Source organism: Anser anser (genome assembly GCF_964211835.1).
Source record: "Anser anser genome assembly, chromosome: 21".
Lineage (NCBI taxonomy): Eukaryota > Metazoa > Chordata > Aves > Anseriformes > Anatidae > Anser > Anser anser.
The window spans coordinates 10,192,523-10,219,846 of NC_139742.1; the positions used below are offsets into that span (position 1 = coordinate 10,192,523).

Here is a 27,324-nt window from a genome sequence, read left to right on the forward strand (position 1 = left end):
CAAGGCACGAGGCGGGCTGCAATCAGCGCCCCTACAAGCTTCATTAGCGGCTTCATGGGCTCACAGGAACCTTGTGGCACTCATGGAGGTGCAGCAAAGCGCAGGCATCGTGGGCTGCAGCGACCACCTCGCATCCCATCCTGCCAGTGACGGCGCCTCCAGCTTTGTCGGTGGCTTTGCCCCGTGCCCAGCAGCGCCGCTTCTCCAAAACATCCCGCGCAACCTCGTGTTTGCTGCTGTAAGCCTGCGAGTACAGAGTTAAATGGCTGCAGTATGTAACTTTCCTTATCTGCAAGCTTATATTTCCATTAAGGATCAAGCTCAGATGCAATTGTAGCTTCGCTTTATAGAGTACTAAAAGTTTAATGTGTAAATGTCTGCCTTCGCCAGAACTTTTTGGCAGTATCACTCCCCAGTGCTAAAATTCCTCCCAAAACATGGAGGTCCTGCTAGCTCCAGGGGCTCAGCTGCCCTCAAAGGGTTAATTTATATTATGCCTACTTTTTTTTTTTTTGAAAGCAGGGAGAATAAACTGTAGCCAAAAGTAAGAAGTCATTAATTTTGAGACAGAGATGTAAGCAAAGTTTCCTTCCCCTATGCAGTTTGGTAACGGTAGGCTATGCAGTAATTGAAAAGTAAAGGCAATTGAATTACAGGCTCCTGTCCAAACGGAGCGCGATTTTTTTTTTTTTTTACAACCTCCATTGCATCAGAACTAGGCAGTATTCCTGATGTTCTCATGTGTGTTAATGCTGACTCACAGACTAACTTGCACAAGAAAAAAAACACACAGGCAGCTCCACCATACTAGGTAATGAGCTCTAGCAAGAAGCAGCGTCTGATGTTTTGTAAGCTTTTCTTAATTGACCTTTTAAGATATTTACTTTATTTTAAGGCTTTCTGTTCCGTAGTGGCATGGTGGTAGGACTGAGTCATGCATGTTATATATTGCTAGCTCTGCTGTTGTGTGCGAGGAGTGAGGAGAATACGATTCAGCATGACACTTGTCTTTTTGATGCGTTACGGAGGTGAATTAGTGTTTGTGACGGGATGCAGGAAATGCACGGTTTTGCAGCAGGCGTGGTAACGGGGTGCTGCGTGCTTTCTGGTGCTTCAGGGGCTTGTAACTTTGGCTGGATCTTGAGGAGCTGTGTTAGGTTGTAAAAAAAAATGAAATTCTGCAAAATAGTTTTATTTTCTAACCATGTCTTTCTTTTACCCCTTTCCCTGTAGTAATCCGAAAAAGAAAAATTAGATGTTGCATTTTCTATTTTTGCATGTCCTTGCTTTGCGAGCTCTTAAAACCAGCGGTAGATAAGGAGGAAAAAAAAAAAAAAAAAGCTAATTAAAAAAATAATGGCAGCAACGCGCCTCGCCTTGGCCGAACCGCTGCGCTTGGGAGGCAGGAGCCTGCCCGGGTCCGTGACCTCGAGCGGCGGCGGCTCACGGAGGCTGCGAGTGACTCACCTTGCAGCAGGACGCATCCTGCAGCCCCGCTGCCAGCGCTGCAGCGGGAGGGAGCGCCGGGCGCTGCCGGGAGAAGCGCTCCCCGCGGGGACACGCTGCCACCGGCGCTGCCACCGCTCCCCCCGGGAGCAGCATCCCGAGCCGCCCGCTCCCCGCTTTCCGTGCGAACTTCCAGGAGCAGCCGGCTGTGCTGCGCCCGCCCTGCGCACGCCGCTTCTCTTACTTACCCAGCTTTGCACATTCCCTTTCTCCTGCCTTAATAACGGACCAGAAATAAGCTCGCTTCGCCGCTCGCCGCCGGCTGCCAGACTGAAGCCGGGGGCTGTTAGCTCGGGGCCCCGCTTGCCACTCGCAGCCGCTCGAACCCAGGCGCTTTGGAGCTGCGGGAGCCCCAGTGCCGCAGCACGGAGCCGGCTCGCCGTGCCTGGCACCCGAGCACCAAACTTAACCTTGGCTCCTTTCCCCTGCCACAGATGTGGCAGATGCTTTGCATCTGTGACCCCAGTCCCTTCCCCTCGTGTCCCTGCCCCAAACCGGGACTTCCAAAATGGGGGGGCATACCCCTTTTTTTTTTCTTTTTTTTTTTTGGGTGGGGGGGAGGATAAATACTTTTTTTTTTTTTTTTCTTCTGTGTCTCCTGCTGCAGGCACATCCTGGGAGGGGTGCGCAGCACCCGCCCAGCACGTTTTGTCCCCCCAGGAGTGGCAACAGCACGGCTCTGGCACTGAGCAGCACGCTTGTGCATGCTCCCCCTCGGGTAAAAAAGCGCATTCCCTCCTCACGAAAAGGGGGAAAACAGCCCCAAACCCTGCAGCCGGAGCCGGGCCGTCAGCGAGCATCCCTGCTGCCAGCAGAGACGGCCCCGCGCCATCGGCACCTCCCAGCTCCAGCCCCGGCAGCCTGAAGCCCAGGGGTGCGATTTTTAAAAATTTGATTATTATAATCATTTATTATTTTCCCTCCCTCTCCTCATTCACAGAAGAAAGGGAAGTTTCTTTTGACCCGTTGGGGCCCTCCAGGGCCGGACTTTTCAGCTGTTTTCTTGTGCTCCTGGGACGGCCGGGGCAGCCCTCTGCGGCGCTTTGTCCCCGGCCGCCGGAGGGTTTCTGCTGCCTTTGTCCTCCCGCAGTCCCGCTGCTGCCTCGGCCACCTCACCTCCCAGAAAGTTACGGGAGGGACCCTTTTTTAGGAACCCTTTTTGCCTTTTTTTTCTTTTTTTTGGTTGAGTCTGCGACTCCCCTTTCCCTGTTGGCTAAGGAAAAGACAATTTAAATAAATTATCTAATTATTTCTGATTACTCCCGTGGGAGATCTGATGCCAGCATCATATTCCAGGTCGATGCATTTTTCTTTGTTGTTGTCTAGCCCTGACATTTCAGGCCTTTGAGCAGAAAAATACTTCAGGACAGAGCAAACCTGCTTTTTTTTTTCCCCCCAAAGCATGTGAATGCAGAACCTGGAAACTCTCACAGAAGTTGTATCAAATGACAGCTGAATTTTTTATGAACTTCTTGTGACAAAGGCTGTGGCTTTACAGAAGTCATGCAGAAACGTACAAATTGTCCTGGTATATCTAACAGCTCACGTAAGAGGCTTCCATTAGAAAACAAAACGATGTTTTGTTTCGGTTGTCACATACCTTAAATAATTAGGAGGGGGTGGTTTGTTTGTTTTCGGTCTGGTTTTGTCCAAGGGTTCTGGGGTTGGGAGAAGTCTGATCACCCTACAGGGACTTGCTGCTTCACCCTCTCGCTGTGGTGATGGCTGGTTGCTGCTGGTTTTAGGGGATGCGAGGTGTGGTGGTGGGCAGCTTCTGCTTGGCTTCCAAGACGACATTATCTCATTTCTTGGTCTTATTTTGGTTACCCGTAGTCCTGCCACGAAGAGGTGAGGTAAAAGAGGAGGAAGAAACAAAAAACCACCACTCCTGGCCTGCAATTTAAGTCATCTGGGCTTCTGAAAGCTCTTTAGTGTTTGCTTGTGTTCTGGGTAGTGTTTCCAGACCAGACATCGGGTGGTGTCGCTGCTTTTACCATTATTTCTTCATTTGCCGGAGCCTTTCTCTGCCAGGGGCTGGCAGTGCGGGCGCTCACCTGGTGGGGTCCGGCTGGTTTGTGAGCAGAAACCTGCCGGGAGCAGGGGGGGAATGGAGAGAGCATCTTGCTTCAAACTCTGATGCTTCATGGCAAGTTTAAAATGAAATCTGCCAGTAATTTGCTAGGCTGGGGCACTGGTTTCATTGACTCGCCGGCGTAGACATATCCCGAACCAGCACAATTCTGGTTATTTTTGAGCCGTGGGTGCCTCCTGGCATGCCTGGCCTGTTCGTAGAGTAAATTCGAAGCAATGGTAATAATTCTTATCTGTTTTAAGTTAGTTCGTTCTGTGCCACCGGGGCTGACTCCCCTAAGCAAGCCTCCCCGTGGAGGCCGGACCTCAGAAGGAGGCTTGCTATGGGGCCGGCGTGGGCCGGGGGGGACTGGTGGGGGAGCAGGGACTCGCACCCCATGGAGACCTTTGCCCTGAGCTGCCAGAAAGGATCCCTCGCTTAAATGTCAGTTTTTGACTTAAAACCCCAAAACACGGCCTGCCCAAGCCCTGCCGGGCCTGGGGACCCGTGGGCACTGCTCTGAGGTGAGGCTGGATGGGGATGAGGCCGCCTTCGCTCCATGTCCCCTCCTGCCACCCCAGCTGATGTGACGAAAGCAGAAAGCGTAAAACACATGTAAAAATTCAGGAATTTTTACAGATCTGGAGTCAACCTGCGTTTGCTGGGGGAGGCTCAGTGACTTTTTGGACGAGTTGTCAGCGTCGTGGTTGGAGGAGGCCTTTGGGCTTGGCCATTGCGGTGTCTTCTCCAACCTCCTTGTGGCGATGTGTGGTCGCCTTGGCCACCTCCCCACGCCTTTACTTCCCTCATCGGCAAGAGGCAGAGGCGACCTGGGCCGAACTGGGAGCTCTGCCGGGCGGTGGCGGTGCTGGGGGACGTGGGGAAGTCACCGTGTTTGAGGGCGGGCACCCACATGGGGATGGGGGCGGCTCGCCGCGGTCCTGGGGGCACCGCTCGGTTCACCAGGCAGGTACCGGGGCAGCAAAGCGGAGATGTGGGCCAAAAATCTGGGGACGGACCAAGATGGAGTGCCACAGGCCGTGTCTGCACTTCTGTTGTCCTTGTCTAAGGGTGGCTCGATCTTTAATCTCTTAAATTCGAACTGCGTGTGACCATCTGAGCAGAGCCATTGAAACAAATCCTAGAGCAATAATTGAGATAAAAATGCTCTGGGCAGGAGATAAGTAAGCAAAGTAAGGCCCCACCCTCTTTCCCAGAAAATAGCACCAAACATGCTCAATAAATGCGAAGGTAATTTAAAATCTGAATCCAGGAGACAATGTGACTAGGATTTCATTACTTAAGCAAATGGATTTGCTTTTAGTGGATTCAGCCACAGACTGAAAGAAGCTTTCCCCAAGGGGTAAACATTTTTCCTGCATTTGAAAGGCTTTCTTGTATGTTCGGGGAGGGGGGGGGGGCTGGCGGGAGGTGGGCCATGCCTGTGGCTGCCCACAGAGCACCTTTATTTCTTTATTTCCTGCTGACCTGGGCATTCCTGCGCCCCTTTGGGGTGGCGGCAGGGGGATGCTGGGGCTCAGGGCAGGATTTTGGGGCGCTGGGGTGCGGGGTGGGGGTGCTGGGGTGCGGGGTGGGGGTGCTGGGGTGCGGGATGCTGTGCTCGCCGCCCCTTCCCCAGCCCGAGGAGTTACCAGCAGCAGTGCCAGCGCTGCAGACTGTTTGGAATAGTTTAAATGCTTTGACACTCTGGATGTACTAGATGGCAGGGGAGGCAGTTTACAGCGTAATTCATATGCAAAACTGCACTATAAATTTAAAACCTGTCTCAGTTGCCGTGGCACCACTAAGCATTTCATCAGCATACAGTACAGTATTTCTGCCATCTTTGTTTGCATTGCAGTGACTCATCAAAAGTCTGTCTTGTACCAACACTGAGAGCATTCCTCTGGCACTGATATTTCTCTGTTTTTAAAGCTTCGGTTTGAAACTGGCATTTACTTCAGGTCCCTAATCAAAGGGCTCTATTCATTGCAGAGAGCAGCCTGAATGTTAATCTGCATCCGGCCTATTCATTTAGATGCTGTGCACTGCCGTGGAGATTTGACTTGGTAAAAGCTTGAGCTACAGCAGATACAAACGGAGGGGCTGATACTATTTTTTTTTTTTTTCCCCCTGAGCAATCGCCGTCGCCGCACAGAGCGCAGCCGGCGGGGCGATAAGGAGGGGCCGGGGACCCTCCGGCGGGCGCTGGATGTGCGGTCTGTAAGGTACGTGCCCGCGCAGGCGGCGAGGGGACCGAGAAGTTCCTCGCTCGGAAGAATTTTTTTTTTAACCATGCAGATACAATTAAATTGGCTCTGAGCGCGTTCCCTTTTCTTCCTGTTACCCCGTGGCCTTGCAGATAGGACTCTTTTTTTTTTTTTCCCCCTTTTTTTTTTTTTTAATTCCCCAGCACTGGGAACAGAGCAGCTCTTTGTGGGTTATTCTCTTTTCGGAACAGATTTATTTATTTTTTTTGATCTTTCTCTGATGAACTTCTTTTTTTATTATTATTATTATTTTTAATGATGGTCTTGTGATCTTTCGGTACTAGTTAAACGTAGTTTTTGTTCAGCAGCGTTGAAGGCCGGGGGGGGGGGTGGATTTTAAATCTCCTGGACCGTGGCACGGAGCTCGCGGGGGGTGGATGGGGTGGGGGGGTCCTGGGCTATGGCTGCGTGCCGCTGAATACGCAGTGCTTTTGCTTCGCCGGAGTTTTAGTGCCCAGAATGCACTAAAATTAACCGCCTCGGCGTCGCGCAGGGCTCGCGCACCGGCTCCGCGTTCGGACAAGCCTTCCCCTGGGATGTGAGAGGCGGAATTGCCCCCGCCGCAGGAAGGTACCGGGGTGGGGGGACAGAAAGAGGGGGGGGGGGGGCTGTCCCAGGCTGTGCCGGGACCCCCAACCCCAGGGCACGTGTCCGGGGGGGTCCGGCGGCCGGTGGGCAGCTCCCGCAGCACCCGTCTGCCTGAATTTGGAGACGAGCGCCGTTTGGTTCGGGGTGATTCTGTCGGGAAGGGGGGTTGACTGTCGAAACGCTTCCTCTTTCTGGCGCAAATGGGAAGGTCGCTTTGTGGAGTGCTTTTTCATGGGAGCTGTTGCTCCGACAGAATCCTGTATTTGTTTCAGGCAAAATGGCACGGTGCTTTATAAATATCTTTTCTGTAGTTTCGACATCGCCGGTGGTTGTTGTTGTGTTTCTTATATAATGCTGCCCAAGGTCTGTCTATTTTACGTGTGCTTTACTGTTCTCTCCTCTCCCATTACGGTTCAGATTTTCCTGCATAAAGTAAACCCCGGGGGGAATAAATCAGTGGTGTTTATTTAAACAGACCACAACTTTAAGAAAATATTTGAATTTTGGAATATCCCTTGCCATCCTCCAATAGCATTTTCAGCATTGTTTAGAAACATCGATAAGTGATTTTATAAGCAATTGCTTTTCTGCATTGGCTCTAAGCTGAGTTCGGAGCCTTTGATGTGCGGCGAGGCTGGTTCCTCTGCTTCTGCGTGTGCCGGTGGACTGTCTAAAAACGCTGTTCCTTTCTCCCTGCCTTCTCCCTTTTTCAGATGTGCCCTACTTTGGATATCCCTGCATTGAATGTCTGAGGAGCTCCAGCTGATCCTGAGCCATGTCGCAGATGTTGCACATAGAGATTCCCAACTTCGGGAACACCGTTCTGGGCTGCCTGAACGAGCAGCGGCTGCTGGGGCTGTACTGCGATGTCTCCATCGTGGTGAAGGGCCAAGCCTTCAAGGCTCACCGGGCGGTGCTGGCCGCCAGCAGCCTCTACTTCCGAGACTTGTTCAGTGGGAACAGCAAAAACGCCTTCGAGCTGCCGGGGACGGTGCCCCCCGCTTGCTTCCAGCAGATCCTCTCCTTTTGCTACACCGGCAAGCTCACCATGGCTGCGAGCGAGCAGCTGGTGGTGATGTACACGGCGGGCTTCCTGCAGATCCAGCACATCGTGGAGAAAGGGACAGACTTGATGTTCAAGGTGAGCTCTCCCCACTGTGACTCTCAGACCGCCATGATCGAAGACCCCAGCTCGGAGCCGCAGAGCCCCTGCAACCAGCTGCAGTCGGCCTCGGCGCCCTACGTCATGTCCCCCTCCATGCCCATCCCGCTCCTCACCCGCGTCAAGCACGAGAACCTGGAGCTGCAGGCGGCCGCCGTGCCCAGCTTGGCAACCAAGCGACCCCTCGAGCCGGCCGCCCGGGACGGCGCGGGAGGCGGCGGCCCCGCCGCCGGCCCGCTGAAGCTGTCCCGCGTCTCCTACTATGGGGTGCCCAACCTGGCCACCCTCCTGCCCAACGTGCAGCAGGTGCAGTACTCGCAGGGGGAGCGGACCAGCCCCGGCGCCAGCAGCATTCCCACCACCGACAGCCCCACGTCCTACCACAACGAGGAGGACGAGGAAGACGACGAGGCGTACGACACCATGGTGGAGGAGCAGTACGGGCAGATGTACATCAAGTCCTCGGGAGGCTACTCTGGTAACGAACCGTCTCTGTCCTTTGGTTTTCTGCTCTCCCCAAGTTTTCGCTCGGTCCTTTTCCAGGCAGTGCAGGTAGCTGGGGGCTGTTGTCAGGCTGTTGGCTTCGGGCGCTTTGCTCGTTCACGTGCGTTGCAGAGCGCAGCGCCGGCGGTGGGCTCGGTGCCGGGGGACATCTGAGCTCAGCAGCCTGGGGCGGTGGAAGCCTCTGTCCTGGTATGGCGTGGGCAGGTCCCCCGGTGCCACCGCTCACGTGCCGTGTCCCCAGCTGGGACACTTTAGGTCAGAGGCTACGTCACCCAAACTGGGCTCGTCAGCCTCCAAGCAGGCCGTTGGTGAGCGCCGCGCAGTGGGCGCCTGTCCCCGCGGCCGATCCCCTGTGCTGTGGGGCACCCGTGGGGCACCCGTGGGGCGCCCGTGGAGGGCGGCATCAGCCCAAGGCAGCCTGGCTGGGCCGTGGGGTGTGAGGCACCCTCCCTCTGTCCTGGCCCTTTGAAATAAGTGGCAAGTGTGTTCTTCTGCCTTCCTCCGAACGTCATCGAATAAATCATCTTCACAGAAGATGCTCGTTAGGGATATCTGCAGAAAGGAAAGCAGGGAGGCTTTGCTCCCCCCTGCTTGCAGTAGCACCCGTTTCCTGTGCCAGAGCAGCCTGGCGCATTGTAGTCGAGCAGGGAAAAGCAAATTGATAACGTTTTATTTCTGTATTAGAACCGCTGTGCCCATAACTAACTGGAATCCCTCTCTTTCCCCTCTGGCTGGGTGAGGCTGCCGGTCCTGCTGCCCGGGCATGGTGCAGGGCTGGGGGGCGCGGGACCGAGGGGTGCCAGCGGCGGCGGCTCGGGTCTGTGTGTGCTTCCAGGACTGTCTGTGTGTGCTTCCAGGGCCGTCTCCACGGGCTGAGCGAGCCGCTGGGTCTGGTGGCCCCGAGCCTGGGGCCGCCTCTGCGTGCCGCTGCTTTGCTGTGATTGCTGGGCTAATTTTGCAAATATTGAACTCGTTTGTTGAGGAGCTGGCATGCTTTCCTCAAAGCCGTTTGGTTTTATTCTTAAGCAAGGGAAAAGACTTGACAAACGCCACCTTTTCCCCTGCCCAAAGCCTGCTTCGCCTGGTCCTGAGGCTTGGCGATGTCCCACCCCTTCCCAAAGAGCAGGAGCCCGAACTTCCCTCGGCACGTCCGCCTGCCAGGCAGCAAACAGATGAGCGGTAATTCCTAAACCCTATGCAAAAGGGGGAAGGCACGCTAGTGGCAGTGATGCTATTTCAAGATCACAAATATCTGCTGAGAAAACGAGCCTCTAAAGCCTCTCTGCTTTCTCCGCCGCGCTCTGAGCAGTGTCCACGCCACCCGTGCCGGGCAGATGGGGACAGGGTGTCCCGCGGCCGGGTGCCCGCTGGGCACGGGGCTGTGCCAGCAGCCGGCACTCCGACGCTGGTGTCGAGCCGAGCAGAATTAAGGCTGTTTTCCCGCATGCTGGTTTTGTTTTTATTTTGTTTTGTGTTTTCCCACTGTAGAGCACGCAGTGAGTAATATGGGCTTGTCCTCAGTGCTGAGCGCTTGGAGCATTATTCTTCAGAGAAATGGGATTATAGCCTTGTACGCTGTGTTTGCCTTTCTCTGTCATGGGGCCAGTTTATATAGCAGCAGAACAAAACCAATTCTGCAGGACGCCAGGAGGCTGTGGCAGGACAAAGCCGCGGGATGGAGCAGGAGGCAGCTATTACCCAGGCGGGCGATGGTGCCCGATTCTCGCTGCCGCGCCACCAGCGTGCTTCCAGCTGGAGAACTGCAAAGGCGAGCAGCTTTCTTGGGCGTCGCTGGCAGCGCTTCAGCCGTCCAGCCCTCACGTGGGAGCTGGTCGTCCCAGGGAAGGAAGGTTTTCCTGCCTGGCTCCTGCAGGGAGAAGCCTGGGACCGCTCGGATGCGCCAGGAGCTGGCACGAGGTGGGCAGCGCCCCAGCCGTGGCTCTGCCCCGCGCCGAGCAGCCCCGGCGAGGCTGCGCTATCCCACATTTCTGCTAAAATGTCTCTTCCGCACCAGCACATTTCAAGGGAGTTTCCTGTTTTAAATAAGCCAGCTATAGTATCAGGCTTCCTGGAAAACAGGGCACACAAAAAAGAGATTAAACAACAACAACAAAAAATCTAAGCTATTCCATTATGGCTGGGACTTGTACAGCTAACTGTGTTTTAATTACTCGGGATAAACTGTACCCTCAAAAGGTGCAGAATAACAACACCGTAAGATGGAAGAGAGCGAGCCAGCTAATCCTGCTGCTGGCATGTAGAGCCCGCAGCCTCACAAAGGCCTGGGGGAGGGGGGAGCCGCTTAAAACAGATTGCCAAGGTTTCCAGGAGCCCCATTTGTAAAAACAAAAACAAAGCCAGAGAAGAGCACAGCAGCTTAAGCCCTGAATTTCCGAGATTTTTTTTTTCCCCTCTCTTTCTGCACTTTCTCCCCGCCCAGCAGCAGCGGCGCTGGGCCTGGGTGCTGGTGCCGGCCCCAGCCGCGGGTTTCGCCCACGCCTGGCCGGGGCAGCACCAAGTCCCAACCGTGGGCTTTCTCATCTGTTCTTCTTCGCCCCCTTTTTGCATTCAGAAACGCTCTCCGAGGCTGGGATCCAAGAGGCGACGAGCACATCTCGACCTTGGCAAAGGGTGGTGGAAGGGGGAGCAGGAGAGAGCCTCGCGCAGCGACGGGGATCTTGCAGCAGCGGTGGCATGCACAGGAAAAAGCACAGGGCGTGCAGAAGGGGCTGCAGATAAATGCAAGGGCAAGTCCACACCTTAAGCATGGGTGGCGTGCCGCGTGGCTCCTGATCCCGTACGTTGGTCTGGACCTGGAGAACACAGGCCTGGAGGACGCTGGGGAGGCTGCTGAGGCTCCTAGCATCTGATCAGAGGAATGCACAACTCGGGGAAAATATTAAACAAAAGCAAAGTATTTTTATCCTTCTTAATTACAGCGCCGTGGGCCTGCTCTGAAGTGGGCTGCAGCAGGACTTGCAGATGCTTGGCGTGGTTTCTGCGTTCCTGTCAGTCAGCTTGCTGCTTAGCAGATGCCTTTAATTCGATTTTGACAGGCAGCGGCGAGGTTGCGCGAGGCGAGGGTCCCCCTTCCCTCCCGCTCGCCGAGCACTCCTTTGCAGGGGAGAAGAAATCTTTATGCAGCAAATCGCTGGGATGTAAAGGCTGGACTTGAAAGTTATGAAATCCCGAACTGACAAGAGCACGCTTCATTAAAAATTCATCTAAAATAGCCATTATAGAATAGTTGTGGTAATTAGCTGAGAGAATAGTTTTCTCTCCTGGCCTCTGATTCCTGACAGTAAGGAAAGAGGGCAAGAAACAACCCAGAATCTGTAATGAGCGGCTCCGGCGCAGGCTGCGAAGTATCCCAAACTGAGCTACGAAGAGAAACGCTGCAACAATTGAAGTCGCAGCCAGTAGCGAAGAACCCATTAACATCTCGCAGCCAGCTAATTGCGCTCGGAATAAAGTAGCTGGTGTTAGCTGTGGAGCCGGCGCGTGGCGCAGCCGGGAGCAGCACGGTCCAGGGGCCGGTCAGACACTGGTGCCGTGGGCAGGAGGATGCCCTGAGCAAAGGATTTGTGCGTTTTTTAGGAACCAAAGCGCTCCCAAGGGCATGCCCTGGGTGTTACCCAGAGTGCTTTTGCTCTGGCTTTGCGCGGGGGCTTCTCAGGGCTGCGAGCTGCGGGTGCGGAGGTGCTGGTGAGGGTGACAAACCTGCCCCCTGCCACAGGAGCACGTCCCCGGGCTGGGGACAGGGGACAGAGCCAGCCCCAGGGTCAGGCAGCCGCTGCCCTTTTTAGGCAGTGAACTGGTCCCGGTTTCCGCACCGTAAAGCACAGATGTTTAATTTTAGGCTGGCAGATGTTTCACTCCTGGCTGAGGTCTGCAGCAAGGCAAGATAGGGGTATTTATAAACCAGTAATATTTTTCCTATACTAATTCCAGATTACCTCCCTGTATAAATAGGTCACAAATCAAATCTCTGCATTCTAGCGCGCTGTTATAAATGTACCATTTGTAAAATGTAAACTGTCCCGGCTGGGTCTGCATCGCACACCCAGCCCACGCGTGCGGCCGGTGCGGGCAGGCACACCAGGCTCCGGGCAGCCGCTCCCCGCAGGGCCGCCGTGCCAGGGGGTGCTATTTTTAGGGTGGTGTATTTTGGGGGAAAATGGGCTAGCGGGATACAAACGTTGGTAAAGCACCGCCGTTTGGAAAGGAACTTCTCAGGAGAGAACGGGGGAAATTATCCAAGTGTTGGCGCAGAGCGGATGGAGGTGATTTGGTGGCAGTGGGCTCGCGACTTGTGGCTCTGTCATCTGGATTTTGGTGAGCTTTTGGTGAGGGTTCATCGCTCCAGTCTTTCTGCGTCTCAGATTCCCATCCCTAAACGAAAAGTTGCCGTTCCCTGCCCGCTGGTGTGGTTTATGTTCAGCGAATGGCCAAGAGGAGAGCGCAGGCTGGGAAGCGGGGGCTCGGGAGCGGTTCTGGGACGTGGCAGGGAGGGCACGAGCCAGGAGCAGACGCTGGGCGCCTGCTGCAGCCTCACCACGTTTCCCACCCCACACTGCTCATGACAAGCTGCAGCATCCCTACAAGTTTCAGAAGAAAGTGTGTATTTGAAAAAAAATAAAATCCCTCAGCGTCCGACGTGCGGCCGTCGCTGCTTCCTCTGCAGCGATTTCCTGCAGGCCGCGGGTAGGCTGCTTTCTTGGTCGAGGACAAAACTGCACCAAACAATCCTTCGCATTGTTTGCCCTTCCATTGAAAGGGAAGGAGCTGCTGCCCTCCGAAGATACACATTAATTAGAAGCGAATACTATCCTGTTCTTCCGCGCACAGAGGCCAAACAGACTTGCTTTCTTTGAGAACATGGGACCAAAGTGTCCCTTGTGTCCCGTGGCTTTACATAACTGTTCTGTGCGCGGCGATGGCTATCTGCTGGCTGGGGGAGCTGAAAGCCCTCAATCTTTGCTAATTTTTCTTTGGCGGCATTGAATTTGTGCTAATGCTTGAATCGAGACGAATTCCAAAAATCGGTTGTGCGCATGTTTAGTGAGGGGTTTGTAGACGGCAGGAGAGATGTGCCCAAATTATAATAGTGCGTTCAGGCGTGCTTGGTCTTTTCAGATCAGATTTTGGGTTGTTTTTGAGAAGTATTTGATTTCGCCAGAAGAAACGTTAACTTCTCCGTGGCTCCATGTGTGTAAGACGAACTGACTTCAAAAGCAAGGAGTGCTCGTGAGGCAGGATTGCCACCAGCTCTCCCCGGTGCGGGTTTCCGCGCGTCGCCGCTGTTTCCCTCAAAAGCCGCTTTTCCTTCAAGAAGCGGGTTTGGCACCTCATTCTTTGAAATTTCTCCAGGAAAAGTGCTGATGCAGCGCTTGTTCTCTTCCCTCCTGTGTGCCTCGTTATTGCTACGCTGGGCTCTGTGGTGCCCCAGCCTGGTTTTATGTGGAGCGGTTGCGTGCGGCGGGAGGTGGAGGAGGTGGGCCTGGCCTCGCCTGGTAACGCACCAAAGGAGCTCCGGTTCTTCAGCCGGGCCGAGCTGAGGAGGGCAGGGCCGCAGGGGTGCGGGGCACCACCGGGTGGGTGCTGTGGGGCGAAAGGAGCCCCCCAGCCCCGTCAGCCCCGTCAGCCCCTCAGCCCCCATGTGCCGCGATGGACGGCCGGCGCCACGCGGCACCCCTGCAGCTCTGCCTGCTCCTGGTGCTGCCAGCGGGTTTTACCCAACGCAGCCATCTGAAGGAACACCGGTGTGATCACAACAGCAACCCGTTGCTATTTCAGTCCCAAGCCTGACTTCTTTTTATTTTTTTATTTTTTTCAATTATAGAAGTATTAGCTCAGAAGTAGTGAGGACCTTCTGGCTGTCCCTTCTGCTCTGAAGTGTTTGTATTGATTGCAATTGCTTCCTCTGGAGACCTGCAGCCTTCATACCTGCAAAAAAAAAAAAAAAAATCACTGGAGGCCTCTAAAAACCTTCCTGAGCATCGGTATCTGCCCAGCTTCTCTTCAGCAGCCTAAGATCTGCTAGTTTGTAGGTGGTGATAAATATCTCGGGGAATTCTTACCTGAGTCATTAGTTTAAAAAAATAAATTAAAGTGTGGTTTCACACAAATAGGGCAGAGCATCTTGCTTCTGTTCGTGGTGGGGTTTTGTGGTGGTTTTCTGCTCGGCAGCGTGGACGCCGTGCGTGTGCAGAGAGGATTGGGAGCAGGCATGCTCTCCCTCTCAGCATTTATCACAATTATCGCAATTATCACAAGCCATGTGCGCCGACGTGGCCCCATTGTCACCTCTGCCTTGTGACCCGCTGGTTCAGGGTCGTGCATGCAAGACAGAAAGCTGTTGGCAGCTGTCGGCAGCCGCTTACCCCAGCAGCATGGTTTGCCTTTCTCCCATTGCTGCTGTTAAAGACCTTGGACATCCCAAGGTTGCTGGGACTTATCAGCAGAACAAGTGCTGTGTGTGGCCCATGGAATCTGAACGTGATGGAGTCTGGTTCGGTTTGTACGTGGCAGAGAAGCACGTGGGGGACGCTGGCCGGGAGCTTCCTGCGGTGCCTCCCAGGAGCTGCTCATCCTCTCCCCCTCCACATTTGTGTTTATTTCACGGGGGCCTTTGTGCTGCCGTAGTGCTTCTGTGGCCGGAACCAAGTGTCTGAAGGACGGCGGAGCTGGCTGTTTTTCTTCTTCCTGGTATAAATAGGATATTTGCACCCCTCTGCTTTTGGTTTGTTTGCTCTGTGCCGAATGGGATGCGCTCTGCCCATCCCCGTCGGGGCACACAGGTCCATCAGGTCTCCTGCCCGCAAACCCGCACGGCAGCAGGACGGAGCACGGCCACTTTGTGCGGGTAACGGGGCTGCGATGGTGAGGGGCACGGGCGTGAGGGTGTGCACGTGGGTTGTGCTGCTGCCATCGGTCCTGAGTCACACAAGGAAGCGCGGTGCGGGGCATAGGGAAGAGCCGTGCACCCCTCGCAGCCCCAGCGCAGGGTCTTGGTGCTGCAGGGAGGAGGGCGCCGACGGGTCCGGCCCCTGCGGTGGTGGCAGGGAGCAACTGGATACGGTGGGCACGTCCCAGCTGGAACACTGACCCTTTGTGCCGTTACTGCAGCAACAGGCCTGCAAAACCGGCCGGTTTATCTGCAGAGAGGAAGCACGGCCCACAGGGCGTCGCGGCTGCGGAGCACGTCGCCTCCTGAGGAGGGAACGTCTCGAGTTCAGAAACTCTTAATTGCTGGTCTTTCTTTTATCGGTATTCACGGGTATCGCAGCATAGAGCTGGACTTGATTTCGTGCACGGCGCTTGCCACGTTATCAGCCCTTCCTGGGGGGAAAGGACAGATCGCTGTACTGCTGGGATGAAACCCAGGAGCTGTAGCTGCTCCCAGCCTGTCCCGGTGCATCCGCAGTCCCTGTACGCCCGTGTCAGCCCTGTTCTGCTGGGATTTGTACTTTCAAGCATTTGCGTGGGCTTTCCAGCACCGGTGTTTGCTGATGGGCAGTGGTGGGCTCTGGAGGTGCTGCAGGGGTGGCAGCAGGGAAATGGCAGCCGTGTAACTGGGTCCTGCAGCCGCCGCTCAACGCCACTTTTTGGTCTGTTGGTTGGGGTCACGCTTTGTCGTGGCGAGGGAGGTGAGCTGGTGACTGTCCCTGGGGCGGTGTGTGCCTGCGAAGCCTGACCGTAACTTCAGCGGGGAAAACATCAGGAGAAGCAGTTACGGTACTGAGGTAGATATTTATGAAATCCGGGCAGTTTAGTGGCAGTGTTAGAGACCGCTGTTGGATTGCCATCCTCTTCTTCTGCGAGTGCTCGGGGAAGCCGGCGCTGCATGCTTCATTTCCAGACTGGCGGCAGGTGTGCAGAGCTGCCCACTTTCATAAATGATTAACCTAGAACCAGTTAAAGTGTAATTAGGCTCCAGGAGTCCCTCTCGCAGCATCCAGGCACAACCGCGAGGCTGCTGCCGCCCGTGGAGAGCCCGGTGGGCCTCCACATGGGGCTGCGGACCCGAGGCAGCGGCCGCTGGAGGGAGGGGTGACTCCAGGAGCTCTGTGAAAAGCTGAAACCTGACCTTCTCTTAACGTTGTGCCTGCCTAATTATCCGTGTTAATGTCTTTCCCTTTTAATTCTGAAGTTGCTCAAGAAAAGCCAGAGCAGATCCCGCTGGAGAACCGCTCCTGTGTCCTCATACGCCGGGATTTAGTTGCTCTCCCAGCCAGTCTTATCAGTCAAATTGGATACCGCTGCCACCCAAAACTCTACTCAGAGGGAGATCCTGGAGAGAAACTCGAGCTCGTTGCAGGTAATAAGGGGGGAACTTTCCTTGGCTTGGCAATTGCTGGAGATCACTGATACTTTTCTTCTTGAAATGCGTTCTTCATCTTGCGCCATTGCTGGAGCCGTGTGCTTTGTGTGCCCTTGCAGTGTCTTTCTGGATTATTCATCACCAATCATCTTTTTTAAAAAAAAAAAGTTCTAAGTTTCCTTTAATTTGCTGATAGAAAAATGTGTCATTAACAGGATTTATTCAATTGAATTAATTTAGCATTTTAATTGAATTCTGCAGCTTGTGTTCTTCCTGATTGGTGTGGGCTGCATTGCAATTGTATTTTGATTTAGATGCACAGATCTTAAAAAAAAAAAAAATCATCACACTATAAGATTTACAAAGCAATAGAAATTAAATCTGTGTCAGTGAACAAGCTTTGAAAAACCTGTCGAAGTTTTTTTTTTTTAAATGGGGGATGTTTTAAGCTGTCGTACGCTGCGGTTGGAAGGAGGAGAAGGAATCAATTTTGCTTGGTCCTTTCATGCATCTTTATTTTCGGGTTTGGGGGCAATTTACAGTCCCTGGAGAATTCAGGGCTGCTCTGTGAGGGACGTAGGGGCGTTGGGGTGGGAGGTGGTGCTCTTCAGCTTGCGGGGGTCCCCGTGCTGCAGGGCTGGGCACAGGGCAGGGCAGAGCGGCCGTGCTGCAGTGTCCGCATCAAATCTGGTGTGAAGAGCTACAGTCCCCTTCGGGAAGCACCCCCAGATCCTTTTTGCTGCCCCCACAGCGTGGCAGTTGCCTGTTTTCCCCCAGTGTAGCTGTGTGGGTGAGGTGCCCTGTGTGCCACGTCCCTTACCTGCAGCCTCATTTACACCTGCAAAGCTCTTGCCGTAAAAAGGAGGTACGGCAGCGCAATCAATCCAAACCAGCAGTCCCTTCCCTCTGGCCTCTTATCTCTGGGTGAGTAGCAGGGTTTTGTCTTCGGTTTGCAGAGGGAATCTTAATTTCAGGGATTGCCCAGAACGGCTCCTGTCTGATCAACGGTGGGTTTGCAGGGGCAGGCAGGAGTGAAAAGCACTCACCATAACGCAGCACAAAGCCACCAGTATTTATTTTGTATCTGGAATATTCATTTTGTACCCATTTACATTTTATGTGAGACTTCTTAAAAACATCAAGTGGTGCAGGTTATTTTCACAGTGCGAGCTGCAAATTGGCTCGAGGCAGCTCTGCTTGATTTACATTTTTCAATCTGGAAAAAAGTAGATTAATATCTCTAACTGATAGCGGCTGCCTGGGTTATTTTTTATTTATTAAAGTGAAGTTACCCTTGGTAGGGTCTGGCGTTCTCTCTGGCTCATGTGTTAAAATACTGCTACTGGGGGCAGAAAGGCGCCGCGGCTAAGTGCTGTCCCCAAGCCGGGGGGGCCGGACCCAGGGCTCGTGTAAACTCTCCGTTCCGAGCATTTTCCTTTGTCTCGGATTTTTCGTGCCATAACTGATTCTGCAAACTTCAGCAGCTTTCTCTGAGAGGGTCTTAAACCAGCCTTGCAGTGATCACAGTAAATCCGACGGGCAGATGCAGTGCGCGGAGCTGCTCTGAAACCCGCACTGGTGCTCGCTCGCCTTCTGCAAGCTTTTTTCCACGAAGGTCGGGCTCCAGCGCCCCCGGGCTCAGTGGGCACACTGCCCCATGCAGCAGCAGAACCGGGGCCCCCCCAGCCGGGGGTGCTGCCTTCCCCCAGCACAGCCACCCCCCTCTGCAGTTCTGCCTTCATCCCGGAGATTAAGGACAGTAATCTGAAGGCTGTGCTGGAAATCCAGGAGGTAATTTTATTCCTCCGGTGGATGTTTTTATATCTCGAGAGCGTAGGGTGTACTGGATCTTGCTATCGCCCGTTATTTAACCCTAATTAAAAGCAAGCCCCAGCCCCAAGCCCCAGTTTCCCCCTGCCCCCGGGGCAGTGTGCTCCTGTCCGCTGGGCGCTCGGTAGGGAAGGGGAAGGAAGCTGCAGGGTCTGCTGCCAAACCTCTGCACGGGTAAAGCCGCTTTGGCAGGGCTCCTCCAGCTGCCGGAGAACATCCTTAAAGCCCGTGTGTTTCGAAGTCAGCAGTTCTGTGCATTAGAAGCAAAAATTCCCAGCTCACCAGAAGTATCAAGAGGTTACGGGCTGGGATTTTTGGAAACGGTTAGATCTGTAGCTTAATGAGTGCTGCCTTCTGTGCTAGGTGGGTTTTTTGTTTTCAGTTTAGTTGTGTTCTTCGATCTTTCACTGGAGAAAAGAAAATGCCAAACGGTTTGGGGTTTTCTTCCTTCAGAAAGAATAGATAATCTGGTTGTATATATAGAATCACAGGATAAAGCCTTGTCCTGTGTGCCTTTGGAAAAAAAAAAAGAGAGAGAAAAATTCCACTCATTTGACTTCCACAGACCTCCTTCCTGCGTGGCTGAAATTGGGAATGCCACTACCTGGCTCTTGCCAAGACCCCCAGGGGCTGCGGTAGCGACCCCACCAGGCTTGCCCAGGCCCCTGCTGGCTGCACGCTCCCTTCTGGGCTGTGTTGGGGCTGTGACCGAGCAGCAAAGCAGAAATCCCGGGTCGAAGGCAGCCCCTGTCAGCAGCACTAGGACTTAACTTTGAATTCTCCCTCTCTTCCAGGCTCAGGTGTTTACATCACGCGGGGGCAGCTGATGAATTGCCACTTATGTGCCGGTGTCAAACACAAGGTCCTCCTGAGACGTCTTCTGGCCACGTTCTTTGATCGGTATGTCCTCTCGCAGCCCGTGCTCCCTCGAGGGATTCAGTTTATTTTCTGGTGGTTTAACTACGTTAGCAGATGATGTGTGAGCACGCCATCCTCTGTGTATGCCACGCTCCTTTCTCTGCTGTTTCTCAGCAATGCCTGAGCCTCGACACCAGGTTTTCCAATTCTGCGCCTTAAAATCTCGTAGCCTGGTGCCCCCTGCACAAACTAAGTAGAAGAGGCCGGTGTCTTTGTGCGGGGCTTCGGACGGCTGCTGGGCCCGGAGTCCCCAGCGTAAGGATCTTCCTTTGCCTCTCTTGCAGGAACACCCTTGCCAATAGCTGCGGAACTGGAATCCGGTCCTCCACCAGCGACCCTAGCAGGAAGCCCCTGGACAGCAGGGTCCTTAATGCAGTGAAATGTAAGGAGAGAGGTTTACTGCTGCTGTGTTGGAACAGCATGCCGGGAGCAAAGCCGAAACCTCAGCAGGGAAGGCCCTCTCTGTTGCGCTATAGGGGGAACTTATATGGTGAAATTAGGTTACAGGGAAATTAATTTTTCATGTCATTTTTTGGGTCTGATTTTTTTTTGTTGTTTGGCAGTATCTGAACAGAAAGCATTATTGCTGCTTAACTGTTTTGCTATGTTTCAAGACCAAAATTTCCCAGTTAATTATTGGGTGCTCTAAGAAGGAAATCAAAATCAAGCTTTTGGCATCAAGCGGAGCTTGATACTGCAGGACCAGGTCTCCGTGCCCTGGCTTTTATTGCCCTAGGGCTCAGGCTCGCATTCAAGTTCATCCGAGTGCAGGGATCTGCCCAGCACGCTGATTTGCAGGAGCAGAGCGTGCAGCTCGAATCCAGCCCCAACCTGCCCTCGGTGCAGCCCTGGGTGCCGCTCCCGGCCCAGCTGTGCCCTGGCCGTGTTTCGGTGCCCCGAGCTTCTGCTGCTGTTGGTCTTGAGCAATAAAGGGGTCCCTGGCTGGAGGGGTCCTCTGGCTGCTCTGGCCAGTGTAGCATGGGATAAGCTGCTCTCACCATCTCCCTGGCAATGTTTCTTCAGTTTTACAATTTTTTTTCTTGGATATGCTTTATAGACTTTTTTTTAAACGATTGAAGGGAGCCCTGCTGCAAATAATTTCCTCTTTAAAAGACTGCGTAAAGCAGCACTAGCTTCTGTTTTTAACGTTTGAACCCCAAACAAAGCCCTGCATCGTGCCGCGTGGCTCAGCAGGTCTGTCCGTAGAGCAGCTGGGCCGCCTTAGAGCTGGGGCCCGAAAGGTTCAGCTGTTCAAAATGAGCACCCCTTCCCCCGTCGTGCAGGTAAGGTCCCCGTGTTTCACGGCTTACACCGCGCTCTGACTTTGGAGCCAGTGTGGGGTGCCTGACGGATTGCCCTTCGCTTGGCGAGCTTGTGCCCAGCAGCCAGTGCTGATAAAAGAAAGTTGTGTTACTCGCACCGGGGTGGTTCAGTTATCTGCGGCAGAAACCCGTGGTTAAAGGTGACCACCGAGCTCCCCCTGCGTGCCGGGGCGCTGCCGACACGGCGCCGGCTGGAGCCGGAGCAGCGCGGTGCTGCGGGCGGCGCTGACGGTCGGCACAGCGGAGCCCATCCAGCGCGTGCTTGATATATGGTGGAAAGCAAATGTTCTCTCACCCTCGCTGGATTCTGGATAGTAAATCTTTATGTAAATATTGTGCTGGAAAATGAAACTCTAAGCTTTTTTTTTTTTTTTTTGAGAGAGAGAGATTTGGAAGATAAATCTTTTTCTCTCCCTGATTGTTGCTGTGCTGCTGAACTCCAGGGGCCTTCCAGCCACCCTCTGAGACCTGCAGCACGTGGAGGAAAGGGATAAACCAGCAGATGTTCACTACATGAAGAGAAAATCACTAGGCAGCGCTGTTGGCGCTTGCCCATTGCCTGTGCGTGGAGCTCTCCGAGAGCCCCCCGGCAGCCCGGGCAGGCAGCGTTTCAGCCAAGCTGTGCTCCCTGTTGAGGCTCAGAGGTCATTTTGGAGGTTGGAAAGGCTTCGTTGTCCAGTGACAGTGCCTGCAGCACGCTGTTGTGTGCAGGGCGTAAGATTTCTTGAGTTTTAGAAGCAGCCAGTGCACAAGCTGCAGCTGGTGGCTGTTTGTGAAGGCAGCACTTGGACCTTGCTCCACAGCGTCAGGAGCCTGACCCGCACGGAGAGCAGGGCTGCCCGAGGTGCTGCAGGGCTTGGCTAGGGAAAGTCCTGGCCCGTCCCCATGCACGTGGTGGCATGCTGAAGCTCACCCCTTCCCATTAGCCATGCAGTGCTGTGGTCCTCGGAGCCATTGATGAGTTTTCAAGAGCCTCCATTGCCCTCTTGTGCACCCCGTTCTCCTCTGGGCTTTCCCTGCTGGCGGCTGGGGCCGGTGGTCAGGAGCTTTGTGACGCCAGGGCTCTCCAGGTCCCCAGGGAGTGCTTGGTCTTTCTCCACCCCACCTCCTCCAGTCCCTTTGGGGTTTCTGTGCCTTCCCACTGCATCCCTTCCCAGCTATCCCTGGAGCTGAGGAGTCCTTTTCTGCGGGTCCCAGCTCCTCCGCCCGGGAGCACCCGCCGGCGATCGGCGCGTGTGCAGGTCGGGCGAGGCTGCAGTCTCTCGGCCTCATGGTGCTGCTTCTCTGACTCCTCAGCTCTGTGTATCCCTGTCTTTGCAGTGTATTGTCAGAATTTTGCCCCGAGCTTTAAGGAAAGCGAGATGAATGTTATAGCGGCCGATATGTGCACCAACGCCCGCCGGGTCCGCAAGCGCTGGCTCCCGAAGATTAAGTCCATGCTGCCGGAGGGGATGGAGATGTACCGCACGGTCATGGGCTCCACCACAAACAGTGTCCCCCTGGATCCCGAATTCCAGCCCAACTCTGCTCAGGTCTTTGAGCAGCGAATCTATGCAGAAAGGAGGAGCGATTCAGGAACTATAGTAGCTCTGAGAACTAACACGGTGAACGTAGATCTAAGCAATGGATCCAGCCAGTCCTTTGAACAGAGCGAGGATGCCGAAGGGGCTGGCTCTGTTATACAAGAGGCAGCTGCCACAGATGCTATGGCATCGGATACCCAAAGCACTCCGCAACCTTTTGAACAAGGTTCTGGCTCCTCCAGCCGGCCCGAAACTCCAGTGAGAAGACAAGATGGTACTTACGGAGGGACTTTATAAAGAGAGCAAACGTTTTGTGACCTATAAGGGATCTGTAATACTAAAGCTGCTTGCATGCATTACTAATACAAAACAAAAATGTGATCAAGCCACTTACCTACTGAACTGCTACTGTTGCCTGAAAAAAATGTGATTTTTATTCTGCTTGTATTTAAAATTTATGAAGGAAATAATCGCATTCGTTATACTGTAAACGACTAGGTCTGTGGCGACCTACTTAAAAAAAGAAAAAACTATTGGGCTCCTTTTTTGATATTCCTGAGGTTAGTCTATAAGATTGTAGCTTTTTCCTTTTTTTTTTCCTTTTTTTTTTTTTTTTAAGAAGGGGAGGAGAAAAGCTAGACACCCCCCCAACCACCCCCGCCATCACCACCCCATCCATTACTCAGCTCAGAAGTAAAGCCATCGTTAACCTTTTCCTTGAAAAGAGAGTTTCACCGTCGCTTCACAGGAAAGCAAGATGTGTTAGGGTACGAGTGGTTTGACTGGCAAGGATTTTCTCTCGCGGAACGGCTCTAGCCAAGTGGCACAGGGTGGGGGAAATTGTTCAACGCTTCTGTCGGTGGAAGGTCGGCGAAGGACCCGGCGCAGGGAGCGGGGGCTGCCCCCGCGTCCAGGCGTGCGTGCAGGGAGGATGCGTGGGCTGCAGGCTGAGCCCTGCCCTTTTTCCTTTGGTGTTGTTTCTCGATGCGGCTGGGTTCTGGGTTTCGTTCCTCTCGCTCTCCCGCCCCGAGCGGCTCCTTGTCTGCTTCTCCTTGCTCGGCGCCCCATGGGGGGGCTGCCAAAGCCGCCTCCCTTGGTGGCTGCCGTAGGCTGGGACCTCGCTGGGGCCAGCAGTCTGCTCTTCCGTCTTTAGCTGCAGTGTATTGGGTACAAAAAGGGTCGTTTTGTGTTTCTTTTTTTTTTTTAATTAGCTTTGTGCCCCTCCATGAAGTGGTCGCTGGGAGGAGGAGGTGTTTCGCCTCTGGCTCGTCCTCCAGACGGGCCCTCCTGGGAAGAAGCCCTGTGTGATTTATCCGCCTGCTTGTGGTTCAGAGCTGCTGTCCCCGGGCCGGGCTGCCTGCGGATACCCAGCTGGGCGAGGACGGATCCACGAGGGCACCCAGCCGTGCTGCGGGGCATCCCCCGAGGGATCCCGTTCCATCGTCCCCAAAGCCGCGGCTCGGTGCGGCCTCGCTGCCCGGCCCCATACACCCCAGCTTGGGATGGGGAAATATGGGGTGCCCGCGGGCACCAGGCTCGTGCGTGATGATGCTGAGGATGGGGGCAGCCATGTGAAAGCCAAGTATGGCTTTTTTTTTTTTATTATTATTATTTTTTATTTTTACTGTGACTAACAGGCCTGCTTTAAAGGTATTTACAGTTTGTCCTGTAATAAGTGTGGATCTCTGAACAAGTGCACAAATAGTCACTTTTGAAGGCTCCTGTGGCTGTGTTCTTCTGTTTCTTTCCTGCTTTGGTTCCTGAATCCAGACAGCGCTTTGCTCAGGGTTTTCTTCCGTCTTTGTGTTTGAGTTAGGGAAGGGGAGGGGTGAGAGGCTGACCCAGCCTTTGGCCGCGTGTTTTGTTTTCTTCGATACTTGAAGCTGTTTTTTTGCATCGTGATAACGAAGCTGTCCGGCACTTCGTGCGTTCCACTGCTCTTTGCCCTCAGACAAATGAACGCGGGGCTCCCCTCTGCCTCCCCCTCGCCCCGCGGTGTGGCCGGGCTCGGGGGGCAGCCGGTGCCCCCGGCCCCGTGCGGAGCCGGGCGCGATGCCGCAGGGCCGCGGGACCGGCACAGCCCGGGCCCTGTTTGCACTTTACCCACGTCAAACGAAACGCCCGCGGCCGTGGGCAGCGGGTGGGCAGCGGGAAGGGTTCTCCTCCCCTTCGGCACTTTGGGGCTCCCGGCCGGCTCAAGGTGTCCTGGACCAAACCAGCTCCCAGACGGGCGTCCCCGGGGGACAGCGGCAGCAGTACTTGAATGGCTTAGGACAGAGAATCTGAAGAGAGTCGAGTTGCACAGTGAAAATATATATTTTTATACCTAGCACAACTTCCTGTATATTTTTGGGGTTCTTTCTTTCATTTTTTCTTTCTTTTTTTTTTTTTCCTTTTTTCTTTTTTTTTTTTTTGATTTGGGTTTGTTTGTTTTATTAATTATTATTATTAGGAAGGCAAACTTCTAAAATGTGAAGGGCGTTGGGTTTTTCCTTATCTGGTAGATGAGGGCAAGCATTTTGCACTAATGTTTCCTGTGTGTGGAGGATTAATGATATGTTTGAAAATGTTATATGGATAATGATTGTATTCTTCCGAAAAACAAAACAAAAAAAGTAACCCCTTTAAAATACTGAATGTAACGTGAGAACAGAGCAGTCCATCGATTGTATGCGGCTTTCCTGAGTGCCTTAGAATTTTTTGATCATTTTTTTCCAAGGAAAACAAATTAAGAGAATCAGATCATAACCGACTCCTTCCTCCTCTTTGTTTACGACACTATATTAAATTATAGAACTTGGGGCTGCTTTATAATGTGAATAGGAAACTGCATTCATCTAGGTCTGATAGTGTAAAATCGAAGCATCAGTATTTATGGTATGTCTGCACCTTTATTCCTATGCTTGACTATTAGCAATATTACATGTATATTATATATCTAAAGTTATACCAAGCACCTTTAAAGAAATCGCAGCGTGAGCGTACGAGCTCCGCGCAGCCGTCGCGGCGCGTGGCCGCCGGCCCCCGTCCCCCCCCGTGGCACCGGGTGTCCCCGTGCCGTCCCCGTGCCGCCACTTGCCGAAGGGCTTGCATGGCCTTCGGCCTCGCTGCCACGCTCCTCATGCTTCGGCTGATGCTTGGGGACGGTGCTTGGCGGTGGCTCCGGTGCTGGTGGGCACGGGGGCGATGACGGCGGGGCAGGGCCAGCTCGTGGGGTGCCTGGGATGGGGGTCCCGTGGTCGGGGGGGCTCGCCGCGCACCGCTTCGCGCCTCCGAGCGCCGCATCGCGGGCGTGGTGCTCTGCGAAGGACTGGCGGCGCCTGTCCTCGGCCGCTTTACTGCTAAGGTTTTGTTCGATTGCTTATTTTTATGGAAATAACTCGCTGCGAGTGGAGAAGGGTGTATGGCCCATTAACCAACTGAAAACTAAGAGACAAGCCCTGTTTGCCTCTGCCGGCAGTAAATCCTAAACACAAAATTGAGAGTTCATAGCTGTCTTGGGCTCCAACTGCTGTTTCAAAGTGTTCCTGCTGTATAAATTTGTCATTTTGTCAGCGAGCAAGCTGCAAACGTGCGTATTACCCTGCCCGAGACAGCCGGGGCTTGCTGTAAGGTGGCTCTCAGAATGAGGGAGTTTTGTAGCAAACAAGCAGAAAGTGCCCCAGCAGCCGACAAACTGGATCCGCGAAGTCGAGCGCGCTCGAATTGGAAAAACCTTCAAGTGTTCTGACGAGTTTCTTCCACTGTAAGCGTTTTGCACACCATTGTGATTTTTATGTCAAAATAAAAGCCAAAACTTGCAATACTATTTTTAGCAGACAAAAAAATAAATAAATAAATAAATAAACAACTAAGTATAAATGTATAAAATATTTTTGACTTGAACATTTGGATGGCACTTGATTCAAATAGAACATTAATCCTTTGGACAGGATGTTTGGGAAAAAGGACTTAAAAGTACAAGGTTGTTTTTAAAGCGTCTTCATAGGGTATTAAGTAGTACTGTAATTCATGACTGTTAAAAATACTTTCTGTGCTGTAAGAAAAATCTCACAGTACCACTGAATTATGTTTCTCAACTGTCTCAGCCACGAAAGATGCTAGCTTTTTTTTTTTTTATCGTGCATTATTCACTAGTATTTATGTGCTCTTACTCTGTATAGTTAAGACTGTTATTTTGTAGCCATGGCTGACACGATATATCAGTAACTAAAAACAAAAAAAAGGATTAAGGACCCCCCCCCCAGTTGAAACTGTGCTCATAGCTGTTTTCATATGATGAAAAATCCATTAAAAAAAAAACAAACAACAAAAACGTGATCATTAATTGTAAAACGCTTTGTAAAATTCACATTTACAAAATAATAAAGTAAATTACAATTAAAAGCCTTCCTTCGCTCTGTTTGCTCTGTTTTCTGGAGGTCACTAATCGGCGATGGATGTTACCAGTGCTGCAGGTAGGGGATGCCCGGTGCAGGGGCGATGTCCGGTGCAGGGGCGATGCCCTAAATGCCTCGTACCGACGAGGAGGGTGCTGGCAGGGCATCCCATGGCCCTGGGACGGGTCCCTGGGGCACGATGCAACAGGTTTCTGGGGACTCAGGGGCAGCACGGGCTCCCCACGAGCCGCGGGACCCCCAGCTGGGTGTGACGGGGGGAGAAGGGACCAGGCTCGGCTTCGGGGTGTGGATGTGGAAGAGCGCCACGCGATGCCACCGCTGTCACTCGAGCGGTTCTCCCAGCATTTGGGGTTTCAGAGGGTCCTCCCCGCACTTCGCCTGGCCGGGCTGGCGGGTCTTCTGGCTTTGGGTTTGACACCCCCCACACATCACACGCTCCTCCTCGGCTGCTCTCTGGTTGTTGTGCTTTAAATCCCACCCGCAGCCCCGCAGCCGGATCCGGCCCTTGGTCAGGCTCAAGGGCTGGGGTCGAGAAGGATGCAGTGTCAGCCAGAACACGAGGCCCCTTTCATCTGCTGAGCACTGCTCATAAAGGAAGAAGACATTCGGCAGGCTCGAGGTAAAATGGGGTGGCACAGGGCGGGGGCAATGCACGAAACACCCCGGTGCACGGGGTCCCTGCTGAGCGGGGTGCTGGCGTGTCTGGGTGCCGTGGTACCCAGCGTGGGCACGGAGGATGCTTCGGCACGGGGGCCTGAGCATCGGGACGGGCAAGGAAAGCGCAGCTGGGGGCGAGCTGAGACCCCCACGCCAGCGAGGTGACCGAGGCAGTGGGATGAGCAGCAGCGGGGTGGGCTGACGGGGAGGTAATTCTGCTCGCTGTCGTTTTTGTCTTTTTTTTTTTTTC

General features: G+C 53.6%; 1 protein-coding gene across 9 annotated transcripts in view; it reads left to right on the forward strand.

Annotated features, from left to right (window-relative positions):
- Positions 1 to 26,403, forward strand: part of NACC2 (NACC family member 2) — a 72,953-nt gene extending 46,550 nt beyond the window's left edge. For 5 of the 9 annotated variants that reach the window (XM_083807789.1, XM_083807782.1, XM_083807788.1 and 2 more), the window contains 5 exons: positions 7,149 to 8,075; positions 16,254 to 16,421; positions 19,049 to 19,154; positions 19,457 to 19,554; positions 21,815 to 26,403. In XM_083807789.1, the coding sequence (XP_083663915.1) occupies positions 7,211 to 8,075; positions 16,254 to 16,421; positions 19,049 to 19,154; positions 19,457 to 19,554; positions 21,815 to 22,314 (1,737 nt within the window). In that variant the 5' untranslated portion in view covers positions 7,149 to 7,210 and the 3' untranslated portion in view covers positions 22,315 to 26,403. Of the gene's footprint in view, positions 1 to 790; positions 849 to 5,572; positions 5,806 to 6,239; positions 6,418 to 7,148; positions 8,076 to 16,253; positions 16,422 to 19,048; positions 19,155 to 19,456; positions 19,555 to 21,814 lie in introns of those variants that run through there. The other 4 variants (XM_083807783.1, XM_083807784.1, XM_083807787.1 and 1 more) reach the window with 4 other exon arrangements.
- Positions 26,404 to 27,324: the final 921 nt, after the last annotated feature.